General features: G+C 34.5%; 1 protein-coding gene across 5 annotated transcripts in view; it reads right to left on the bottom strand.

Annotated features, from left to right (window-relative positions):
* Positions 1-22,549, bottom strand: part of Tow (target of wingless) — a 45,050-nt gene that overhangs the window by 1,195 nt on the left and 21,306 nt on the right. For 4 of the 5 annotated variants that reach the window (XM_070300297.1, XM_070300307.1, XM_070300314.1 and 1 more), the window contains 3 exons: positions 4,750-4,918; positions 3,631-3,688; positions 258-2,436 (listed from right to left, as the gene is read on the bottom strand). In XM_070300297.1, coding sequence (XP_070156398.1) covers positions 1,714-2,436; positions 3,631-3,688; positions 4,750-4,918 — 950 coding nt within the window. In that variant the 3' untranslated portion in view covers positions 258-1,713. Of the gene's footprint in view, positions 1-188; positions 2,437-3,630; positions 3,689-4,749; positions 4,919-22,549 lie in introns of those variants that run through there. The other variant, XM_070300289.1, reaches the window with a different exon arrangement.

Raw genomic sequence — 22,549 nt, 5'->3', positions numbered from 1 at the left:
AGGAATCGATTTATGTAAAAAAAATGGGATGTTTCCATTTAAAAAAACAAGATTGACACATTGAAATCTCCGAAGCGCCTCCACCCAAGATCAAACTAATGGCACTATCTTATGACCTCCTTAAAACCGAACAACTTTTGTCTAAAACATTTCTTTCTATCTTGCTTTATTTTTTAGATATTTAGGTGTCTCAATATAAATGCCCCACCCTGTGTATATATACATATATAACACTCTATATAAAGAGAAATACATACTTCAGTTGACTTCTTAGGTAGAACATGTCGGTAAACACGCTCGATGCGATAAATTGTAACTGTGACAATTGCAGTCGTTATAAATCTTGCATCCTTCATGTACGATTGCAACATATTGTTATTAATTACATCGTCAGCACTAGTAGTAGCTACGTAGATAGATATATAGATAAATCTAACTACGAAGTTAGGATGTCATACGATCACGCGCTGTACACTCGGGTTGCGACGTATTTGCGACGACCGTTGCAACTTATTCTTGTTGCAACGACAACTTCCTCCAGTCTCTTGTTATTATTCATCTGTAAAGCCAGTGATAAAAGCGCGAAAGAGACCGCAATTGTATATGTATAGGGAGAAATTGTGAATTTATTTGTAAAAAAGGAGGATTGTTCGACAGAACAAAAAGTATAAGATCGACAGTTCGAGAGTGATGCAGCAAGTTTGATTATGTGTATATTCTATATGTATTGTATAGAGCGTAATCGCGCGCGCGTAACATGAAATATAAAATTCTCATCATCAACTATATTATATATAGTTAACTTTAAACATGGTCAACATATAAATATAGTCATCACATTAAGTTAAACGTATCCATACAATATATACGTACAGCGAATCTATACATAGCGTTAGATTATAAGAATCTTTTTTAATTTCGATTTCTTCTTTTGTTCATTTTTTAGATGCGCTTATGTACCTTTATACACACACGCATGTATCCTCATGCACATACATACTTTCATACATTCGTACACGTATATATACTCGCCGTATATATAATACAAATGTAATATACAAAACGCTCGGATCGCGTGTACTTCCACTCGTGAAATATTCACGTAAGTACGTGGAGACGCTACCGGTTAGAAAAAGAGAAAATCAGAAACAGAGTAGACGAGTAAGATATATCGCGTACGCACATTCCGAGTCCTCGCGTCAATACAGAAGTTAGAAGGACAAAGTACTGTTTCTCGGGCGGACAGAACGCGTGGAGCCCTTCCGTTTGCATTCACATTCGCTTGTATAACATTTTGGCACTTGTAGCGAAGAATATTCTATTCCCCGTGCGCGCGAACTCACGCGAAACGATACTTTCTTCTTCTCGTTCCCTTCCTCAGATGATATTCAAATCGGATGATTTAGGCCACCGTCGATGCCGTCGCATACTTTTCAGAGTCTTGTAGAAATCATTATCGAGAAAAAGATTCGAAGCGCGAAAGCTTTAACGAACACAGAGTACGATTCGCATTCCCATTGTCTAGTTCATTGTTCTTGTTTTTACTCTCCTTCTCATCCTCTTTCCCTCTTCCTTCTTCTTATATTGATCACCACACGAAAAAGGCGTCTCTTCGTTCTATGACTCTCTTTAACGATCATTCTCATCGGGGATACCTCTCGATTCTCTCTGCAGAATTCAGTCTTATCTCGTCGATCGCTGCTCCCATCCCGGTCACGTCATCTGCGCGGCGTTAAAGCCCCGTCTCCTCGCGGGCGCGGCGAAGTGCTGGGGATTCGCGGCGATCTGAAAGTGCTGAACGTACGGATTGTTCCTGAGGACGTTGCCGCCAGGCGAGCCGGCCGAGTACTGAGGCGCGACGGTAATTATACCGGTCTGCTGCAGATATTGTTCGCGATAGAGCGCTTGCTGCGTCACGTATTCACCGTTCACCGGATTCTGGCCGACGTAATGGATCTTCTTCGGCTGTTGTTGCTCGGTAGTGCTCACGATCGAGCAACACTCCTTACCGTAGCTGTCCTGAACGTAGCGCGACCCGATTGGCGACGCGCAGCTACCCGGCGAAGTGGACGTCTTCACGCTCTGGGTAGGGCTCTGGGTAATGGACTCGAGCACGTGCCGCGGCATATTCGGCGACGGACAATAGTGGCCGCTGTCCTGCAGCCCGTCCACGCGATTCGCGTTACGTACGAAGATCGGGGCGCTCTCCGGCCTGCCGCCCACTATGTTTCTCATACCCTCGCGATCCTTGGCGCTCAGGTTCTGACGGGGACTGTTCAGCGCGGACGCGCGGCTCTTTTGATTAGACGGCAAGGAGGTACTGTCCAAATCGGAGACGCTGGACCAGGTCACGCTGGCCAGCTCCCAGCGGCGAAGCAAACTGGACACTCGCTCAGCTCGATTAGCCGTATCGAGGCTCTCGTCGTAATCCGGACCCTGAAATTTGACAAAGAGGTTGCAAAGAAACAGAGAGAGAGAGAGAGGGGGGGGGTTGGGGAGAGAAGAGAAAAAGGAACTGACATTTTACGAGATGGCTGACATTATATTTTGCCGAGAAAGAAAATAGGCCGGAGCGCGCGCGAAGCTCCGAGAAGCAAGTAACGCGATAGTCTAATTAAATTTCCAAAAAGATGAAAGGCTGCACGATGAATAGCGTGAACTTTTTTCATCAACCGCGTGTAACTTTGGCGAGTGCTAATTCGCGATCGGGTGCTTCTCTGATTAAACTTCCATCACGTGCTCGTCACTCCGCATCGAAAAGATATCCGTGCTAATAATTATGCGGGAATCGTTCTCTAGTATATTTGAAATCTTTCTAATCTACTCGTATCTTTGATATGACGCGACTTTTCGATTAAAATTCTTTTGTCTTACTCAGAATTTATTTGCTCATCGATCCAGCGTGGCTTATAAAAGATTCTTTATACAAAAGCGACAAAGAAAAGGAACTCCAGCGATTATTTAATCAAAATCGAGCAGATATTCGAGTACGTTAATTGTGCTAAATAAATATTAATATTAATGTAATATCTTTTTACCACAAAATGTATGACTCGAATGATTTCTTGCAAATAGTAGTCAATTAAACGCGTTTTAGCAAGCTTTCAAAGTTCTGAATAATTGAGTAATTAAATAAAGCGAATAATTTATTTTAACACAACCTTTTACGTTTTCGCCTTTTTCAATTCCATATCATCATATTTTTGAAATAATTATATTATAAATGATATAATACTTGAATAGAGCTTCCACAATTTTGCTCGATTCAATCAACAAGCGATCTTTAAAATGCGAAATTTAATATTTCTCGATATTTAGTATAATTGTTGTAATTAAATAAATTACGCGTGTAATTGTAATATATATTTTATATTTAACATTTTTTTTTTTCATATTGCATTATGAAGATAGGAAAGTAATATAAAAATATTGCAACGGACGTATTCTTCTATACGAGACATATAATATCGCGGAGATACAATAGTTATCTCTAGATTTCCTACAAAATCGGCTTATATTGTTCTTCGAGAGAAGAGATTGAAGAAGAAAACAGGAAATTACTAGCATTTCCGTAAATAGAAACCATTTCTATCCGGATGAGATTGATCAAGTTCAAGTATTGCGACTTACGTTCTCAATTTTCTCGTCGAGCATCTTGAAGAAATCAAGCTGGCTGGTGGATATCTCTCTGAAAAATTCACAATACGCAGAAAGATCAATCATATGCGATAAATTATTTATACCAAGTATAATCTTGGCGATAATAAACAAGCGTAAGCTATATACTATAGCTATAAGGCTACTTATCGCGATGTATTATCAAGTAGACGTATGTAAATTATATTCAAAATTATACTATAGGTGTGTAGCGGAAAATATAAGATATTTTTGGAAAAATAAAAAAATACTTATTTTTTCATCTTCCGCTTTAATATCTTTTTTTTTGCACAATTTTTAATTTTCTTATGAAAAATGTATAATTTTTAACAAAAAAGCGTGTGTTTATTTGCTTAAAAAAATATATATTGTATATTGTTAAAAAGTATCCTAATTTTCGATTCACTAGGTTCCCCTATAATTCCTTTAATAAATTACTAATTACGCACACGCTTGGGGCGAAAGCTAAACTGCAATAATTGACGCGCCTGCTCAAGCTTTTTGCAGAAGAAGCAATTTGAAATATCAACAACAAGTGTACATATAACTTTCAGTGCATGTTGTTTTGACAACTGCTGTCATATATATAGCTATTACTTACGTAACAACATGTATTGTACTTTAGTGGACGATTAACAGTTTCTCTAGGAAAACTTTAAATTGTAAGAAGTTTAAACAAGGATACATATTAATACTATATTTTTGACACAAAACTTTCGAAACTCGAATTACATACGCGCTCTCTCAAAATAAGCTTTCCGTACGCAAATATGTGCAAGTCTTGCACAAATGATTATAGTTATATAATTATAGCGAACGGTTTAAACTTCTCCGTGCTAACGTCAATTCATCTGAATTAAGTGTTAAGTTCTAAACAAGGTTCTCCCAATATCGCGTTCCGTTGAGACAAATGCAACGATACGAATTATTGATCTTCAACCTGTAGTCACTCTGCTATAAAAAAATCGGAATGTAACATATGTTTCATAAATAAATTGAAATAAATTCAAAACGTTTAATCGTGGAAAAATCTACTATAGTTTCGGATTAAATGTTAAGCTCTGCGAAGTAATTTTTTTAAATAATTCTTACGCCTGTTGCAACAAAGGCCCGCCCCCAGGCGCGGTCGGTTTCTTCTTCGCTTGTCCCTCGACGCCGCCGTTTTGATCCTCGTTTCTGTTCACCTCGACACCGTTGTTGTTCGTCTTGTTGCCCTTGACGTTGCCATTTCCGTTCTTCTGCTCCACAGACGACGCGTTACCTGAATCACGAAGAAAAAAAGAGACGTCAGCGGCGGCGCGACGAAGGAATACGCCATTTAAAAGATTATCATCCGAGATTAAGGACCGTAAATATCCTGACTTGAATATATAAAGTCCTTCGTCTTATACGTTCAATAACATCGTCCACCGTCAGCGACTCGGCAATTTCCCGCCCGCATTTTTATCGTAGATTGCGACGGTAAATGTGACATAATGTCGGAAAAATTATGGGAGTTAACGCGACATTATACGGCGCTTTGTCACGCGAGGAATTCTCGAAGAGATCACGAATTCCTTTATTAAGATGCGGGTAAACAGCGAAATTATGACCTGTAACGATGTATTTAACTGGCATATATCATTATGGAACAGCGTATTAATACGAACCGCTCTTTTCATACAAACAATTGAAAATTAACTTTGGCAAAACAGAAATATATTCTCTGATTCGAGAATATGTATATTTAAATGTGTATTTTTTTTTTTTAATGAAAATAAAATCAAAAATAAAAATAAAATAAAAACAAGTTCTTTTCATAAAAAAAACAATATCAAGTAAAATGTCAAAAAAATATTAAGTATAAGTTTTATCAATTATTTAGTTTTATCAATTTAATTAGTTTTATCAGAGTAATTTTCTATCCCCGATAAAGATCATGTATATAAGTTATAATCCAATTACAAAATTATTGTTTGATCTCTCGCGTAATCGCAACAAGCGCCATTATTAGCTTCCTCGCGTTCACTTCTTCTCGCATTATTGTTCGTTATTGTTCGTGTGAAAAATATTTCGCTGGAAAAAAAGAAAGGCGTGTAAGATACGGAGGCGGAGATGGCAGAGTTCAACCGTTCAACCGTTACGATCTCATAAACACGTTTAATCTTATCGACGACAAACGAGCAACTTGACACTTTAAAGGACCCCGTCGGTGCCACCGGCGTTCATCACGAACACGAGTAGAATATCGTGTACCGAAATAGACCTGTCGTTAGCTTAGCGAGAGAACGAACCGCGTTTAGGGAGTTAACTAAAAATAAATTGCGCCAGCGGTTGGAGGTGTTGGAAATAGAGAGTAACGCGCGCGTATACAATTTTCAGCGATATCGACTGCGACGTGCGCCTGAAATAGGATAAACGCGAAGCATCTGGAGCACGATAATCGTATAATCGCCGGTCTAGAATTAAAATTAGTACGCCGATTGGGTACGTGGATGAAGTAAAGACGCGATGTAATAGTTTCGGTACAATCGAACGCGCTAAGTAAGTGTCACAGGTGTTCAACGCGCGTACGAATTTCGATAATTTATTTCAAACGAGGAAGTGACACAAGTTGCAATTCGGCACAAGTAATGGCTACGAGCCAGACATTATAAAGCGAAGACTGGGATCACCTGTGGCACTTGGCCAATTAATTAAAAATTGCTAGTCGATTGTGTGTGTGCCAACGCTATTCTAAATCGAAATAAAAAGATTATTAAAAAATATTAATTATTATGTCGAACTAATTGCAGTTTGTATATAAATTAAATAATATTTTTAAATATATGTAGAGCGTTTATTACATTCGTAAAAATTAATTTACTGCGCAGAAATAACGAGTTGGTTATTATTTCGTCATTAAATTTATCCCGCGGATGATGACGCGTCAGAATCATACTTTGATAATCGCAGCGGAGACATAATATACACTTTCACGCTCGCGCGTTCACGAGCGATTTCGTGCGTTGGAACGAACCTAAAAAGTTCTTTAGCTGGTCATGTCGCGCTCTGCCTCCGCTCTCGGTTAGGAAATTATTCTGTAATTTATACGTGCATGCCGCGTATGTGATGCAGCCTTTTGTAGCAAATCGAATTAGAGCGCGCTTCAACTCTCGGAGCGACGCGAAAAATGCTATCGCCAACCACGATAATCGAGACGCCCACATGCATCTCCATTGAAACGCACTTAATTTCTATGGAACAGCGTAATTGGCAGAGTGCATTGTTCGCGACTGATGAGTTTAATGCTCTAAGAGGGCCAATCGCATTATCGCGGTGTAATTACGATTAATAGTATAAGCTTGGTAATTATTAAATTTGTTTCGTAACGCGATAATAATAGATATAATTTGTATTATATATATCGATATAACATCGAAATAATAAAATCGATAACAATATAAATTAACGCGAGATTAAAATCGTGACGCTTATTATCCGCCAAGTAATTCTAGAACGTCGACACTCGATCCGAGATAACGATCTTTTTTTACGACGATGACACTCACGGCGCGATATATCGCCGTAACACGTAGCAAGTAGCAGTTCCCCATTCATTGGCACGCGATGCCGCGGCAAAAGGAGAATGAACTCGCATCACAATGGAACACAAATAACTCTCTTTCTCTCTACTCGGGACCGGGAGGACCGGGACGCGCGCGCGAATGACAACAAGATGCGTCGTCGTGAGAGATGCACGTGTGCGGCGGGGCCGTTAGGTGGGTGCGACAAAAGCACGGGCGTGAGATAGCTGTCATCTCGAATTACGCTTATCCCCCGTACAATGCGAAATTTACGCCTCGCTGCGATAGTCTCATATACGGAGTGTTTGCATTTGGAAAAGTTCTTCTTCTCGAACGACCCAATGAAATCATTCGATGAGCAAAATCTGTTCTCGATCGTATTATCCAAATATGACTATTCTAATCTCGTAATATATTGAAAGAAAAAATTATACTCTATTACTTTTAACTCGAAAGAATAAGATTTTATTATTTATATTAAAAGAATTTAAATTTAATTTGCTAAAAAAATTATGACATTGATTTTCACCAATTTTTCCTTCGCATTTATATTTCAAAAAACATTTGCACATTTATGTTAGCTATTTCCTTTCGAAAATCTATCTACGCTTTCATGAAAATGCATACGTGCTTTCGGAGACATTTCGTACACAGAAATGATAAAATATATAGTGCGACGTAACAAATGTACATCAAAGTTATGTAATGCAACAGTCATGTTGCACAAACGGAGATATTTTTAACGATACTCGCACCCACGGGATTATATTGCGTTTCGCGTATCAATCGATAACGTGTAGCCGTGCCGAAGGAAGAATCTCGCCCATTCGTATCATAGTCACAAATAAACTGATTCGCACGCTTATGGATCCGAGCCGTGCAAGGAAATACGTCTTTCTGGAATTTCAATGAAGATAATGGACAAATTAATTAAAAAATGTCGTTTCGCCGCCTACGAACCGGCATTTTTTAATTAATTTGTCCATTACCGCCTACTTAGATAATAGAATAGTTTGTTGTTAATACGGGATCTTTTATTACATAATAATATTCTTAAAATAAATACGCTACCGATAATAAAAAAAAGAAACGTCAAATATCAAATTTGGAATAGTTGTTAATATATTGTTATTATATGTATATAATACACTTGTATAAGATAAATTTTATAAAATATAATAATGAAAATGAAAAAAGAATCTCAGGTTTCAAAAACATTTGTAAAAAAATTGCTACATTTAAATTCTAGTAATAGTTATGAATGAGATTAATTTAAATGATGTTTATATTATATGCAATTTTTTTTTTTTTTTTGTTCGATCGAAACCATTGTATTTATTTACCCCATTTTATTTTTACGAGTATTTTAATCTTTTTCAATTAAAACAAATTTGTCATCGCATTTTATTTTCACGAGCATTTCAATCTTACAATTAATCTGACATTAAATTTTTCAATTGCAAAAAACGATTGATTATTAGATTTCCAGGTTTTCATACATTTTTTTAATTTTTTTCATAATAAGATCTTTCGAGAGATGGAATTGAAATATTAATAGAATAATTCATATTTTTTAATAGAAAAACATACTATCAAAAAATAAAATATCATGGATATAATAACGATAACATGTGTATGTATTTTCCTCAAATTATTAATGTCAATAAACGGATTAATATTATGAAATATTTTATTTTTAATTAAAAAACTATCGAAATTATTCAATATAATAATCAATTTACATTGCACTTGAGATATTTTACAATAATTCGAATAATATTGTGTAATTTATTTGCTTGTCATCGCACACATTGATTGTTTCAAGCGTTTAGAGAAATATTCATAAGGTTATCAGAAATAAGAAAATTTCCTCTCTATTCATGTCGATTCATCCAATCACGCGTGAGATGCAATTCACGTGGATTGTACGTTTCTGTGGCAGATATGTTGTCCAGATATTTTTTCAAACATTCGATAACAATTAGAAAATTTCTCGACAATCACACGATATAAGGCCATTTCGAATCCATCTCACCATTAAGGTAGAATTGCAAAATGCTTGATTGTATACTGAGATTGTAAGATAATAGAGAAGGAACATCGATTACAAACACACATTCGAGAACGAAAATAAACGAGGAGTGATACGGGGAGTGATTTTTCTTAAGACCGACCTTGGTGGTCCGTCGAGCGTGTTTAACGCACGGCGGCAGTGAAGTTAAATTGAGACGAACGCCCTTTAATTAGAACGCGCTTTCATTTTCCACGGACGATTTTATTTACGAGCTAACGGCCGGCGAGTACGAATGCCGCAACGAATTGGTCGAGAGTGCTTCGCAAACAGAGAACGCTTCAATCGAGAATTCCAATATAAGCTTCCAATGGTTTACACGCTTGCATAAAGTTGCCAATAAATTTAGAAATCAAATAAAGTAACGAAATCAAATGAATGTAACGAAACTGTTTAACGCCTTCCGCCTTATCGACGCGATCTTCTTGGTATGAAAAAAGATTTTTATGATAATTATTTATGTGAAAATGATAAATTGTTGCTATTGTGTGCGTGAAAAGTATAATTTATAAAAAAAAATTACGGTAATTAAATCTTTATTTAAATATAAGACCTTGATGTAAGATCCTGTAAGATCTTGAATATATAAGATGATTTCATTTAAATATTCGAGACATTCGATCTCGAAGAGATTGGCGAACGAAATATTTTCTCATCCATAATTAAATTTCAATCTTCTTTGCGTCTTAACTCTTAATCGTACTAAAAATATATTTTCTCCATATTTCCGATAGCAAAAATATGTATATGATTATTCATCGATAGATTTCTTAATTTATTTGGAGAAAACCTCTCCAAGAGAAAGAGAGCGCGTGCATTAAACAAAAATCTGATCTTCTATCACATTTTTTTTTTTTGTTTATCAATAATCGCTTTAATCGATTGTAGAGTAAAGATAAAGAGATATATCATTTCATGCTTCATTCAATTCTAGCCGGCTGTAGTCGATCTTGAATCTGGCGTAATGCCGAAGGTCGACGTACATCGACCATAAGCAAAATTCGTAAATTCCTTAAACCCTCGATATAGTGCCAACAAGCTCTCACAAATTTTATGAGAATTTTCGGCACATATTTATAACATTCGTACGACAAATGCAACGCATTAATATTAAAATAGATATGTAAATAATTTGGCATCGCGATAGCAATTAACGAGATATAACATATGTAATTACAAAAAAATATATCATTTAGGCAAATAGAAGTGAACGAAAAATTATTATTTTGCGTACTTCAAGTGTGAATTTTGCTTTGCGGAAAGTTAAGCATTTAATTGTTGAGATATTTAATAATAAAGATTTAAAATATTTACGAAAATGGAAAATGATTCCCTCAAATTTTTTGCGTCAAAACATTTCTTCAAATAATCGATTTTAAATATCTCAAAGAACTGTTAGTAAAAAGCAAAACGCGATAGGTGTGTAATATCCCGCATTAATAACCATATTTAATCAGTATAGCCTCGCAAACACTAGATCGTACTTCATAAATAATGCCGCATTGTAAGTTTTATAAGTCCGGATGATTACACGTGCGATATAGTGGGCAAAGTCTTATCACCGTGCATAATAAACGGACAACGTCACGACTACGTTCAACGACGAACGAGGGAGCACCATATGTACGTCATATGTATGTATTAGACGCGCGTTAAATGTATGTCGAGGATACGCATTCGTGATGGCATCGTTAAGTTGACCGATGGTGATTGGCATTGGACGAAGAGGAGAAGAAACGGCCTGATAAGAGAATCGTTTTCGTGTTCCTGCGTAGGATGTGTGAACGCATACGACACAGTGAGCTTGCAAACTCTGCCTTCGGAAATTCTGGAGGAATTTCGCGACTTAATCATCATGAATTTGACGATAGACATTTGACATTTGACGATAGTGCAAAAAAATTTGCTACATAAATATAAAAGAAATAATTCTTACCAATGATTGATATTTTTTTTTTTACTTATTTTAATAAGCGTACATATAATAGATATAGGATATACTTGGGTGCAAAATAAATGTACGTATAAAAGTATATCGCAAAAGCGTAAAATAATTGTGTAAGAATAATGTTCTCTCTTTTGTAATCTGTTTATGAATAAATACTTTCTTTATGATTTCGTCCTCCTTTCTCTCTTCTGTATTTTCTCTTATTTTTTTCCAAACAAATATATAATTTCTCTACTTTATGAGATATTTATTTTGTTGTATTTATCTTTCGAATTATATCTTGTGCTATCCTGTCCTAAGTATGTAAAGAGAAACAAGAAAAGTTTATCCCTTATGTGAAAATAGCGGACAAAATGAAATTACAAGGCGAGCTGGATTAATAATATAAATCTGACAAAGATATACGAGTAACACGAGCTGTATCGCTAACACGATTAATAAAACAAATGGAAAGCTCAATCAGACAAAGTAAATCCAGTTTTCCTTTTTCTTATATATATATATAAAACCCGAGTTATCCACTAATCTAATTCACACGTAATATGCTTGTATAAGGGCGAGATAAGACTAACTGTCGACTAAAAATTCTTTCTACAAAACATTAATCAACGACAATGTATGTGAAAAATATTAAATGTAATCGCAGAGATTGTCGACAATTTTAACAGCTCGGGGCGCTTTAAAAAGAATCGTTGGTTGCGATGTAAATTTAGGTCAATCTGGTCGGGCGAAATCACAAAAGTTAATTCCACTCAATTTTTCAACGACTATAACGTCGAAATTTATTATTCGCTTTTTCATACGTATATTACTCTTCCATCTATTGATCCATGCGAAACGTGAAATTACTAGAAATTATTACATGAAATTTGACAAATGTTCACTAAGAATTAATTATATATCAAGAAGCGCGTCCCCCACCCCCCTCCCCCTCCCAAGTTGCCACCTGTCGTACATTATAGAAAAATTAAATAACCTTTACTTGGAGGATTAACTTAAATATAGTTTTACACAAAATTATTTGTATTATATAAATTGTATAAAATGTATATCTCATAATCATTATATTTATATAAAAAATATAAATGCAAATGCGCGTATAATTGCAAAATGATCGCATCAGTTTAAAAATCTAACAATTGAGATAATAATATCTCTATGTGTCTTCTGAATTTAAAAGAAAAATACTTCTCTCTCCTCATATAATTAATATATACATTAAAAAAAAAAAAAAAAAAAAAAAAAAAAAAAAAAAAAAAAAAAAAAAAAAACCGCGAAAATCAAATAATTATTAATATCCCAACGTGTAGCTGCAGCCACGTTTATTCGAAATAGGATAGAATGCGGCAGTGTGTACAACGGTAAGAGATACATAGCGGCTACTTTACATATAGAATTGTCGTGTGCGTGCTCTCTAAGTCGCTTAATTGAGGTGACACGCGACGAGGTACTGCTGGACGTGGGCGACACCATGAGAACGGGCTGAATACCGGAATGCTCGAGTACATTAAATATAAAACTCTGTGAAATGACGTCTATAGATTAACGTAAATCTATGCCCGTTTACTTTATTATAGTAACCTCGAAAGTTACGATTGACGGACACAGGACGGAATCGAAGACACAGTCCGCTATAAATACCATACTACATTATGCGTTTATTAAAGAATGGTTCTCTAATACCAAAGTTATATCATATATTTCTTATATGAATTTGAACAGAAACGTCATAAATAATATTAATTTAATATTAATCAGTTTTCAAAAATATTATTGATAGATTAATATACAAGAATTTTAATAATAGAATTGATATAAATATATATATATTTACATTTACATAAAAGAACAAGTTAAAATTAATCCTTCACGTTTTCCATATAAAATGTGTGTATAATTTATATGTATTATACGTTTAATTTATATCACGATTTATGCAAATACTGGGTGGCCCATTTTAATCCATCCAGTCGAATATCTCAAAAACCAAGCCCGGAAGAGAAAAATGTTTCAGACAAAAGTTGTGTGGCTTCAAGGGGACCATAAGATGGTAACAATGATTTGACCTTGGAAAATCATTTGAAGGTCATGTGAAGGTTAACTTTAAAATCTTAAATAGAAACCCCCATTTTTTATTTAGTATTCTTGTAGCTGACGTCGAGAGCTTTCCAAAACACTATAATAAAGTATTTTTTTATCAAGTACTTTTTGAGTTATTTTATATTTTAATCTAACATATTTTGATATAAAAAATTAAATATCTCGTAAAATATTTAGTTTTTGATAATCTTACCGTAATACTTCTATGTACAGAATAATGAGACAAATCAATTAGTATATAAAAAAAAAAATTGTTTTTAAGAAAATTATTTACAATGTATTTTTTTAAACAATTATTTGTTTTTTTTGGCACTAATTAATTTGTCTTATTATTCTGTACATAGAAGTATTACGGTAAAATTATCGAAAACTGAATATTTTACGAAATATTGTATTTTATTTTTTATATCAAAATATGTCAGATTAAAATATAAAATAACTCAAAAAGTACTTAATGAAAAAATACTTTATTATAGTTTGGATTATATTTTGGAAAGCTCTCGATGTCAGCTACAAGAACACTAAATAAAAAATAGGGTTTTCCATTTAAGATTTTAAAGTTGACCTTTACATGACCTTCAAATGATTTTCCAAGGTCAAATCATTGTCACCATCTTATGGCCCCCTTGAAGCCACACAACTTTTGTCCAAAACATTTTTCTCTTCCGGGCTTGGTTTTTGAGATATTCGATTGGATGGATTAAAATGGGCCACCCAGTATATACATAAAGATTATTGTATTTTATATAAATGTGGGAATTTTTGCTGTCTAGTATCATGTTACATAATAACATGTTACCAGATATGAGAGCTGCGCATGTAATTAAATCATTTGTCTCATTAACAGATTTTAGCTGACTCTCGCTTAATTATTGTTGTATATCTTGTAATAGAAGGTGCTTTATTATACGATATAAAAGAAGATTCACTTGTAACGTGATATCGCTGTGTTGCGGTGAAGATTGCATGACGTAGACATAAGTAATAAGATCGCGTGACATATTATATAGGAATGATTTCAATGTATCTCGTAGCAATTTCCCATTAACATATAAATCGTTAAATCTTCGTGCGCGCTCGGCAAGAAAATTATCCTTCGTCGCAAAACGACGGATATAACTTTGCCATTTATCAACGGATTGAAGCGTGAAATCGTTTCGATGGTGGCGAAATCATCAATTACACGTGGTCGAAGTAAAATGGCATTAGAGGCGCGACCCCGATAATTGACCGCAATCGTTCCTACCTGAAATTAATTAATCATCACGCTTCAAAAGCCGCAGATGCGGGACAGATTGATATTATCATGGAGTTGGAGGAATCGAAAACGCGGGACGACAGACATCGATGACATTTTTTTTTTTTTTTTTTTTTTTTTTTTTTTTTTTTTTTTTTGAAAACTCGACTACACTCAATTCTCTTTACGCGACAAAGTAAGATAACGCAAAGTGCAATACATTAATGCGTATGCGTGGCGAATCGACGACGTCGATTACCATATAAATTGCATGTAACCGTATCGCCACAACAATCGGGATATAATTTTACCCTATCTTTGTAATTAATTACTCCATTCAGATATTGAATTGAATTAAGTGATTACCGATAAGAGAAATAATATTTTCACTCAAATTGTATGGATTATTAGATGCGAGAATTTCACTGTACATAGAAATAATTACACGATAAAAAATATAATAAAATGTATCGAAGAAAGATATTAAGTTTTAATTGAACATTACGAAAACAGCTGAATGTAACATTTGTGTGATGAAGCAATTATTTTGTTCCGCGTCATACGCACTCTAATCATAGATAATAATAAAAAATACAATAATTAAAAAAATATAATTACTTATATCTTTTTATATAATGATGAAAAGAGAACATTTTTCTTATAAAAGGCAAAAAAAAAAGGTAAAAACAAATTAATTATGCCATCACGCGTCGACATATTTATTATCTAAACGTTATTAATTAATAACGTAACCATGAAAGATGTCTCTTCGAGTATATTCCAAGAACCGAGACTCATTGGTGCATTATTAATGTGCACGTAACGAGGAAGGTGTAATTAACTTTGACGCAATTTGCTCGCTCTCTCAACGATACATCCATAAGTGTGTTGTGTAGATACTAACAGAAGTTAAAGCGCGCCGGTAACTTCACGATAATGTCACATGTTACATCGAGCAAACACGTCGGTCTAAGACATATCAATGAGAAAGCATTATATTCATGAATTGGAAATACTATGCATCAAGTAAATATACATATAAAGTACCTAGAGCACTTTTTGAGAGGACTTTTCAAATTCTTTCACACGCGTAACATTCGAAAAATTATTTCGCCTAGTCTGATGCTTCGAACAATATTAAATAGTTAATAAAACGTCGCGATATAATAAATAATTTCCCGCTTAATAAATTGTTTTTTCGATATATTCGCAAAAATTATAAGATGTGTTTTACAAATATTAAGATATCAATGTCTTATAAAAGGTAATATAGTAATAATAATATAGTAATAAAAAAATATAGGAGCAACTTTTTAATCACAAAATTGACTTTAAATTCTAAGAATTTATTAATTAAGATCAATATATAAAGATGGGCATTTTTATATAAATTTTTTTTATATTTCATGAAATATCTTCATTACTGTAAGAACAAAATGCATAAAATTAATATGATATAAAACGATAAGAATGCTGGCGATAACATATAAAAGAATATATAGAGAAAAGTATAATTAGAGAGAATATAATTATATATAGAAAATATACATATAGAGAGAAAAGTATAATTAAAGAAGAAAGAAAAAAAAATGTATATATATATATACAATATATTGTATTTCATGGTAGAGCGATTGTAGAAATAAGCATCATAATGCGGAACGAGTATGGAATTGTAAAAGCAACAAGAAGCTCGTTTGCCTTGTACCGAAGGGCAAAGGGAGTATGAAACCATCAAGAACGCTGTTAAAAAGGAAGGAGAGATCGCCGCTGGATTTGATAATTTATTCTCTCAAAAGTATTCCTGAACTCTCAATTTCAATTTGAATGACAATTGTTAGAATTCTTTACTCTTTATGTTTATGCTAAAAATTCTTTATATATACGTATATAATTATTCGATATTTTAATACAATAGAAGAATGGACAACAAATCGATAACAAAATGTTAATAAAATTATAATAATAAAATTTCAAATGTTATTAAAAATTTAATATTAATTATTAAATTGAAAATTTATCTCCTGTATACATTCTCACTTATATTCTTTGTTTTCAATTCTCACCAAAGCCGATTTCTGAATGTATCACGTATCAGGTTAATACATCCGTTATAATGTCTAACGATGTTATTTAAACAAGGAGTATTCTATTAGAACTCGGTATGTGCCTCGATTCAGTATGATTTATTTATAATGCACACGTATGACGTCATTGTAAGCCATTTAATGTAAATGAGAGTATAGGACGTTATGCTAATGCTTCATACAGAGAGAGAGAGAGAGAGAGAGAGAGAGAGAGAGTGCGCATAATAATAATAGCACCATGTGACGACCTTAATAACACAATGAGGAAAAAAAAAATATGTCACCGCTGCCGTAGGATTTGCGAAATGGACGTCACGGATTTCTTACATCGACATGGTGCTAAGAAATATCGGGATTAACGAAAATTTTATTGTCCATAAATTTATATTATTTTTCATATCACTTCTTAAATGATATCCTATAACGATTATATAGCTCGATCATCTTAATTTTGTTTAACGAAAAATATTACTTCACAAATATACAATACATATAAATGTCTTTTTTCTTTCATTACTTATCAGTATTTAAGAAGAAAGAAAGACTGTCAAAAGCGACGATATAATCATATAATTCATATTTGGAAAATATACATTAAAAGCAGCAGGTGAACCCTTTTGTTTCTCAGCAAAGTATCGAGTAACACAGTTCCTTTACTTTGTCATTTATAATTAGACTATGGGAAGTTGTTTAATAGGGTTAAAGGGTTCAGTATCAATGTAATAGTGTACGACTTTGAAAAATATAATAATAAATAATAATGAATAAAATAAAAATAAATATATAATAATAAATAATAATGAATAGAATAAAAATAAATATATAATCAATAAATAAAAAATATAATAATAAAAAAAAGTGTATGCGGTTATTGAACAATCGAGAGTGTTAAATGTAACTATAAAGTAGCAGTTGATACAAAGCGGAGTGGCTTCCGTTAATTTAACGTAAAACGCTTTACACAACGGATGCGATTAAATCGTTTAGACAAACGCGCGCGAATCTGTCAATAACTCGTCTCGCAAAATTAAATTATTTCTTCGGTTCATGCACACACACACACACATACCCATACCCAAAGTCTATGTCGCGTACATCGATGACATAGGAAAATACAATTGAAGGGCGAAATTCGCGCAACCAGACTGGTATGCGAACCAGACCGCGAGCTATAAATACGGGAGCCGTTACGATATTCCCATCGTGTAGCGGCCGTGGAGCAACATCATACGTTTCAAGCGTATATTTCCGTCGGTGGTAGAAGCTTCCGGTCCCCGCGCGCCATCGGCACGTGCATTATTCACGAGGATGTGGGCGTCACGCGTAATAATTTTCATGGGATCGACCTGTGCTCGATACGTTTATACTGGGTGTGTAGATGCGAGCGTGTACATGTGCGCGTCACGCACGGATTGATCTATGCGTATTGTACGTTGCGTATACATACATATGAATCTCTTTTTAAGAATGATGTGAATCCAATCTCAAAAATTTCGTATAAATGAATATATATCATGAATGTATCATTTTATATTTTGTATTTTAGAAAATTCTATACTGCTTAAGATAATATTTATATCTTTCTTTAGTTTATACATTCTCCGAATTATATCAATTTTTTAATACTATGTATTAATAAAAAATTCGTTGTTAATGTATATATTTGAGCATATTCTGATGTATTAAAAAAAAAAAAAAAAAAAAAATAGACAGATCTCGTTGTTGATCTATGAAAATTTTCTCAATAATTAAGCACGATTAATTACTATAATAAATCACAAATTAAACGAAAATTGTATTCGCAGCTATATATATAGGTGAATTATCTTTTAGATCGTGGCGGGAAAATATCGGAAATATATTAAACACAATTTAATTATCTTAATGCCTTAATCGATTTGTTTTACGCGCCAGCAAACATTTTTTTTCTTCTTATCAATATGCGAAATAATCGAATTGCAGATGCGCGAACGGATTAAAGTTCGTCGACGAAAGTCCGAGTTTTTCGTCGCTCGGTAATCAAGATAGGCTCGCGCCAATGCACGTGTCATTGTTACAATCGCGTCGTCGCGCACGTGTTGCACACGGTCAGTCAACGCACGTATGTATGATACGTACGCGCATAGAGGCACGCACGATTGCTCTAATTGCGTCGAGAAGTCGAGGTGCGTGATTCGCGGCCGCAAAAACGGCTTATTATATTTAATGAAACGGCCGATTATGTTTCTGCCCCTACCCTCCCACCCCCCCCCCCGCGCGCGCGCGCTTGTACGTTAATAATAGCGCGGCGCTTACGCGCGATTACTCAACCCGCATATATCGCAACGAGTCAAAGTCCCGGGACGAGTTTTCCCCACTCGAATTCCCACATTCGGCGAGATCTCGCGGACTCACTTGTAGCGCGGATTAATCGTCTGCCGCGAATTTCCATTTAATCCTTAATGCATTAATCCGTCCATCTGATCACACAGTCCGCTAAACTCGTATCTCTCTTTCCGAAAGAATTTTTTTTTCACGCGATAGAGAATTTTATAATTCATTTACGATATTTACGTACCGCAAATGTCAACTGTATATGTATTGTATATGTCAAATATTATAAAGTTATACGATAAGATAATTTTTTTTTTGTCATACAAGAATATTCTACGGGAACAAATTCACCTCTGAAAGAAATTATATAATAGACAGAGGATTAATAGGCGACGCGTAAAGTCTCGTGTAAAGCGATACCGAAGATTAACTTTGTGCGAACTTTTAATGTCATTTTCTTAATGACATTAAAATAAGCGACGTGTAATCGCGGCGATATTACATCTATCATCAGGGAAGAGGAGAGGATGGAAGGGGAGGGGTGGCGGAGCAGGGCGGGGGGGGGGGGGTAATCGCGATTAAATCAACTTTTTAAATCCATCTACTGACAGTATTATAATCTATATAAAAAGGAAAAAAAAAACAGGAAGTCGTTAATTTAGAATTAAATAGACATAATTTCATACGTCGACGTCTAGCAGATATTTTTTTATTTGAACAGATTAGTATGTAAAGACGATTAATCATAACTTAAAGGATTATTAGAGTTATTGTGAAAAAAATTATTGTAAAAAATTTTGTCATTCGCGTATATACGTTAATTATTAATATCGATGATTATTCAGAATTATAACGTGTACTTGATGAGGATCGCGCGCGCATCAGGATTTAATTTTCGCGCGGCGGCCGCGTGAATTTCATATTTTTCCACATTAAAGAGTGAATAATTTCCCGATGTCATCAATAACGCGATTAAAGTACGCGGGAACACCATTGTGAATGCAACAGCGCCAAATGCAATAAGCGTCAAATGTAAGCTCATTCGTCGCAATTAGTCACCGTTATTTACCGTAACCACACGGTCGATTGTCACTCGACAAGAGGGCGATCTAAAAGCGAGAATACTTTATCGGGCTTTTTACACGATTGTACGAGCGTTCAACTTCGCGTGCCGTTCGCACAACAATGCATCCGTATAATATTGAAAGCGAGCATTGATACATAGAAACTTAATAGCTAAGTGGTAGCCGTCCAAGTAGTAACGCACGCTAGGAAGAGCGATTATTCCCGGGTACGAGTCCAAGTCATCCTTTGTCGAAGTTTTGCTCCCGGAATGAAAGAGAGAGAGAGAGAGAGAGAGAGAGAGAGAGAGAATTCGCTTGCAACAATGAAGTGCTTGGCTGACAAGGAAGTCTATTACGCACCTCGTAAATTATTGACGTCGCGTACGTACGTCGTCGACAGCTCGTAAATCGCGTCTCTCTCTCGATTATTAGCATTGACTGACGCTCGCGCGACTCGTGCCAGTGAGTTATCGATGCCTGATAGTTCATAGCCGAACAACAAGACGTAAATATAAATGCATGAGTCAGTCATTGTCTGCAGTATAATGTGTCACCGATTGAGCGTTTCTCCGAAGAGAAGTAAGTCCAAAGTATATTCGCGTTGCGAATTATCGTTTAAAGTTACTCCTTTCGGGATGATTGAGTATAATATTGTATATATAATTATAATAAATATATTATAATATCACTATATACATAATTTTATTGCAAAATTTGTAATAGAATAATAGGTATATTTAAAATTTCTACGTCCAAAAAATATTGTATATATATATATGTAAATATGCGTCGCTATTTATTATTTTAAAGTAATTCTCTCAAAGGTTTTTTCCTTTAAATATCCATATCAAATCTTTGTCTTACAATATTTCGTAAAAAAATATCTAATACATATAAATTACATAATCATTCTTTCTCTTATATGCATGAAAACATTCGAAACTCATCTATTATCTAAAATACACCTCTTTTATATTTTGTTTCACATATTTATATACATATTTTCAATACATGTTACAACGCTTAGAGTATACACTCGGTCAGAAACGTACCGTTTCTCCCGACGCAAGTATTGATGTAACAAGAAGAAAAGAGAGGCACACTACGCGGTGATAAATTAAGAAATATTTTTCTTTATTTTTATTTTTTTTTTTTTTTTTTTAACGAAAGGCGCCAACGTGTGTAAAAGACGACGTCGGCCGCGCCGTCGTATTTATATATATTTCGGTGTTTAAACTTAGCCACCACGAAATTCGAGTCTGAATGAAAACCGTCATCCGATCGCTTAATAGGGAATCGAACGGTCGAACGGGACTTTCTTTATCCATTTCGAGAAAAAAAAAAAAAAAAAACCCACCGCACGCCTCGTCCGCGGAATCACTGAATCACATGCCGAAAGATATTCTGCGAAACGACGCGCATAAATCCCGCGAGATAAAGCGATAAATAACAACGACGCGGCCGATGGAAATATTCAACTGGAATCTGGAACGGGGTCGACGAGACCCCTCCCTTCATCCCCTACCCCATTCCGCTTTTAATTTATATACCATACATTCTCTCTGAGGCTCCGGAAAATTCGTATGCATCAGATGCCTCGTCGCAGCGTAATCCCAAAGCGAATTCGTTCCCGCGTAAAACAAGGATGTCGACATCAGCAAGCCCTTCCCCCTCCCCCCGTATTATTTATCATTAAGTATATAATATATTTTGTATAATAAAGTATATATATATATATATACAATATTATCGCATACACAAACTCATCCGAGAAAAATTATTAATGTAACATTGAAATAAATTTTGTTTTTGTGTGTTTCTATGAATTCTCAAGTACATTTCCACACATTTCAATTATTGTCATTGAATAGTTATGTAATTAGATAATTATAATATTTCTAATTATGCGTAACTAAATAATTATGATTTTTGTTTTCTAATTTTATACCTTCTGTGCATATAAGTTTCACCATTTTTTAAGTGTGCAAGAAATATGTATATAAATTTTAATATCGTGTATGTTTAAAAAAGTTATAATAATTAAAAATGTGTATATATCCATTTAAAAAAATAACCAATAGATTGTTTTCAAATACATATCACGTTTGAATAACAATTACATTCATCGTCCGAGAATGACACGGGATTTAAAAGGATCGATTTATGTCAAATTGGTGATATTTTCTTTTCATAAATCACGATGTTGTAATTGTTAATTACAACGGGCTGTGTACTGATTATCGATGAATCTGATAGAAAGGAGGATTATCTAGAAGATTAACTAGAGCACTACAAGTACGATAAGAGGCGTCAACGTCAACGTCGCCAGACAAGATATAGGTCTAAGACAGATCCTTACGATATCAATTCACTGACAGATACTAATCAAAAACTGCCTCCCCCTACCCCGCAAAAATTATCGCTCATCGGAAATTGAATCTTCACTTAGATAAAAAGTTTCTTCGCATCATCTTTTCGTCCAATCATTTCGATTCATTATTGGAATCGTGCCGTAAGAAAAATATTA

Source organism: Polyergus mexicanus, unplaced genomic scaffold, assembly GCF_030449975.1.
Source record: "Polyergus mexicanus isolate NDT 795.1 unplaced genomic scaffold, iyPolMexi1.0 SCAF_1, whole genome shotgun sequence".
Lineage (NCBI taxonomy): Eukaryota > Metazoa > Arthropoda > Insecta > Hymenoptera > Formicidae > Polyergus > Polyergus mexicanus.
This window is presented reverse-complemented; position numbering and strand designations above follow the sequence as displayed.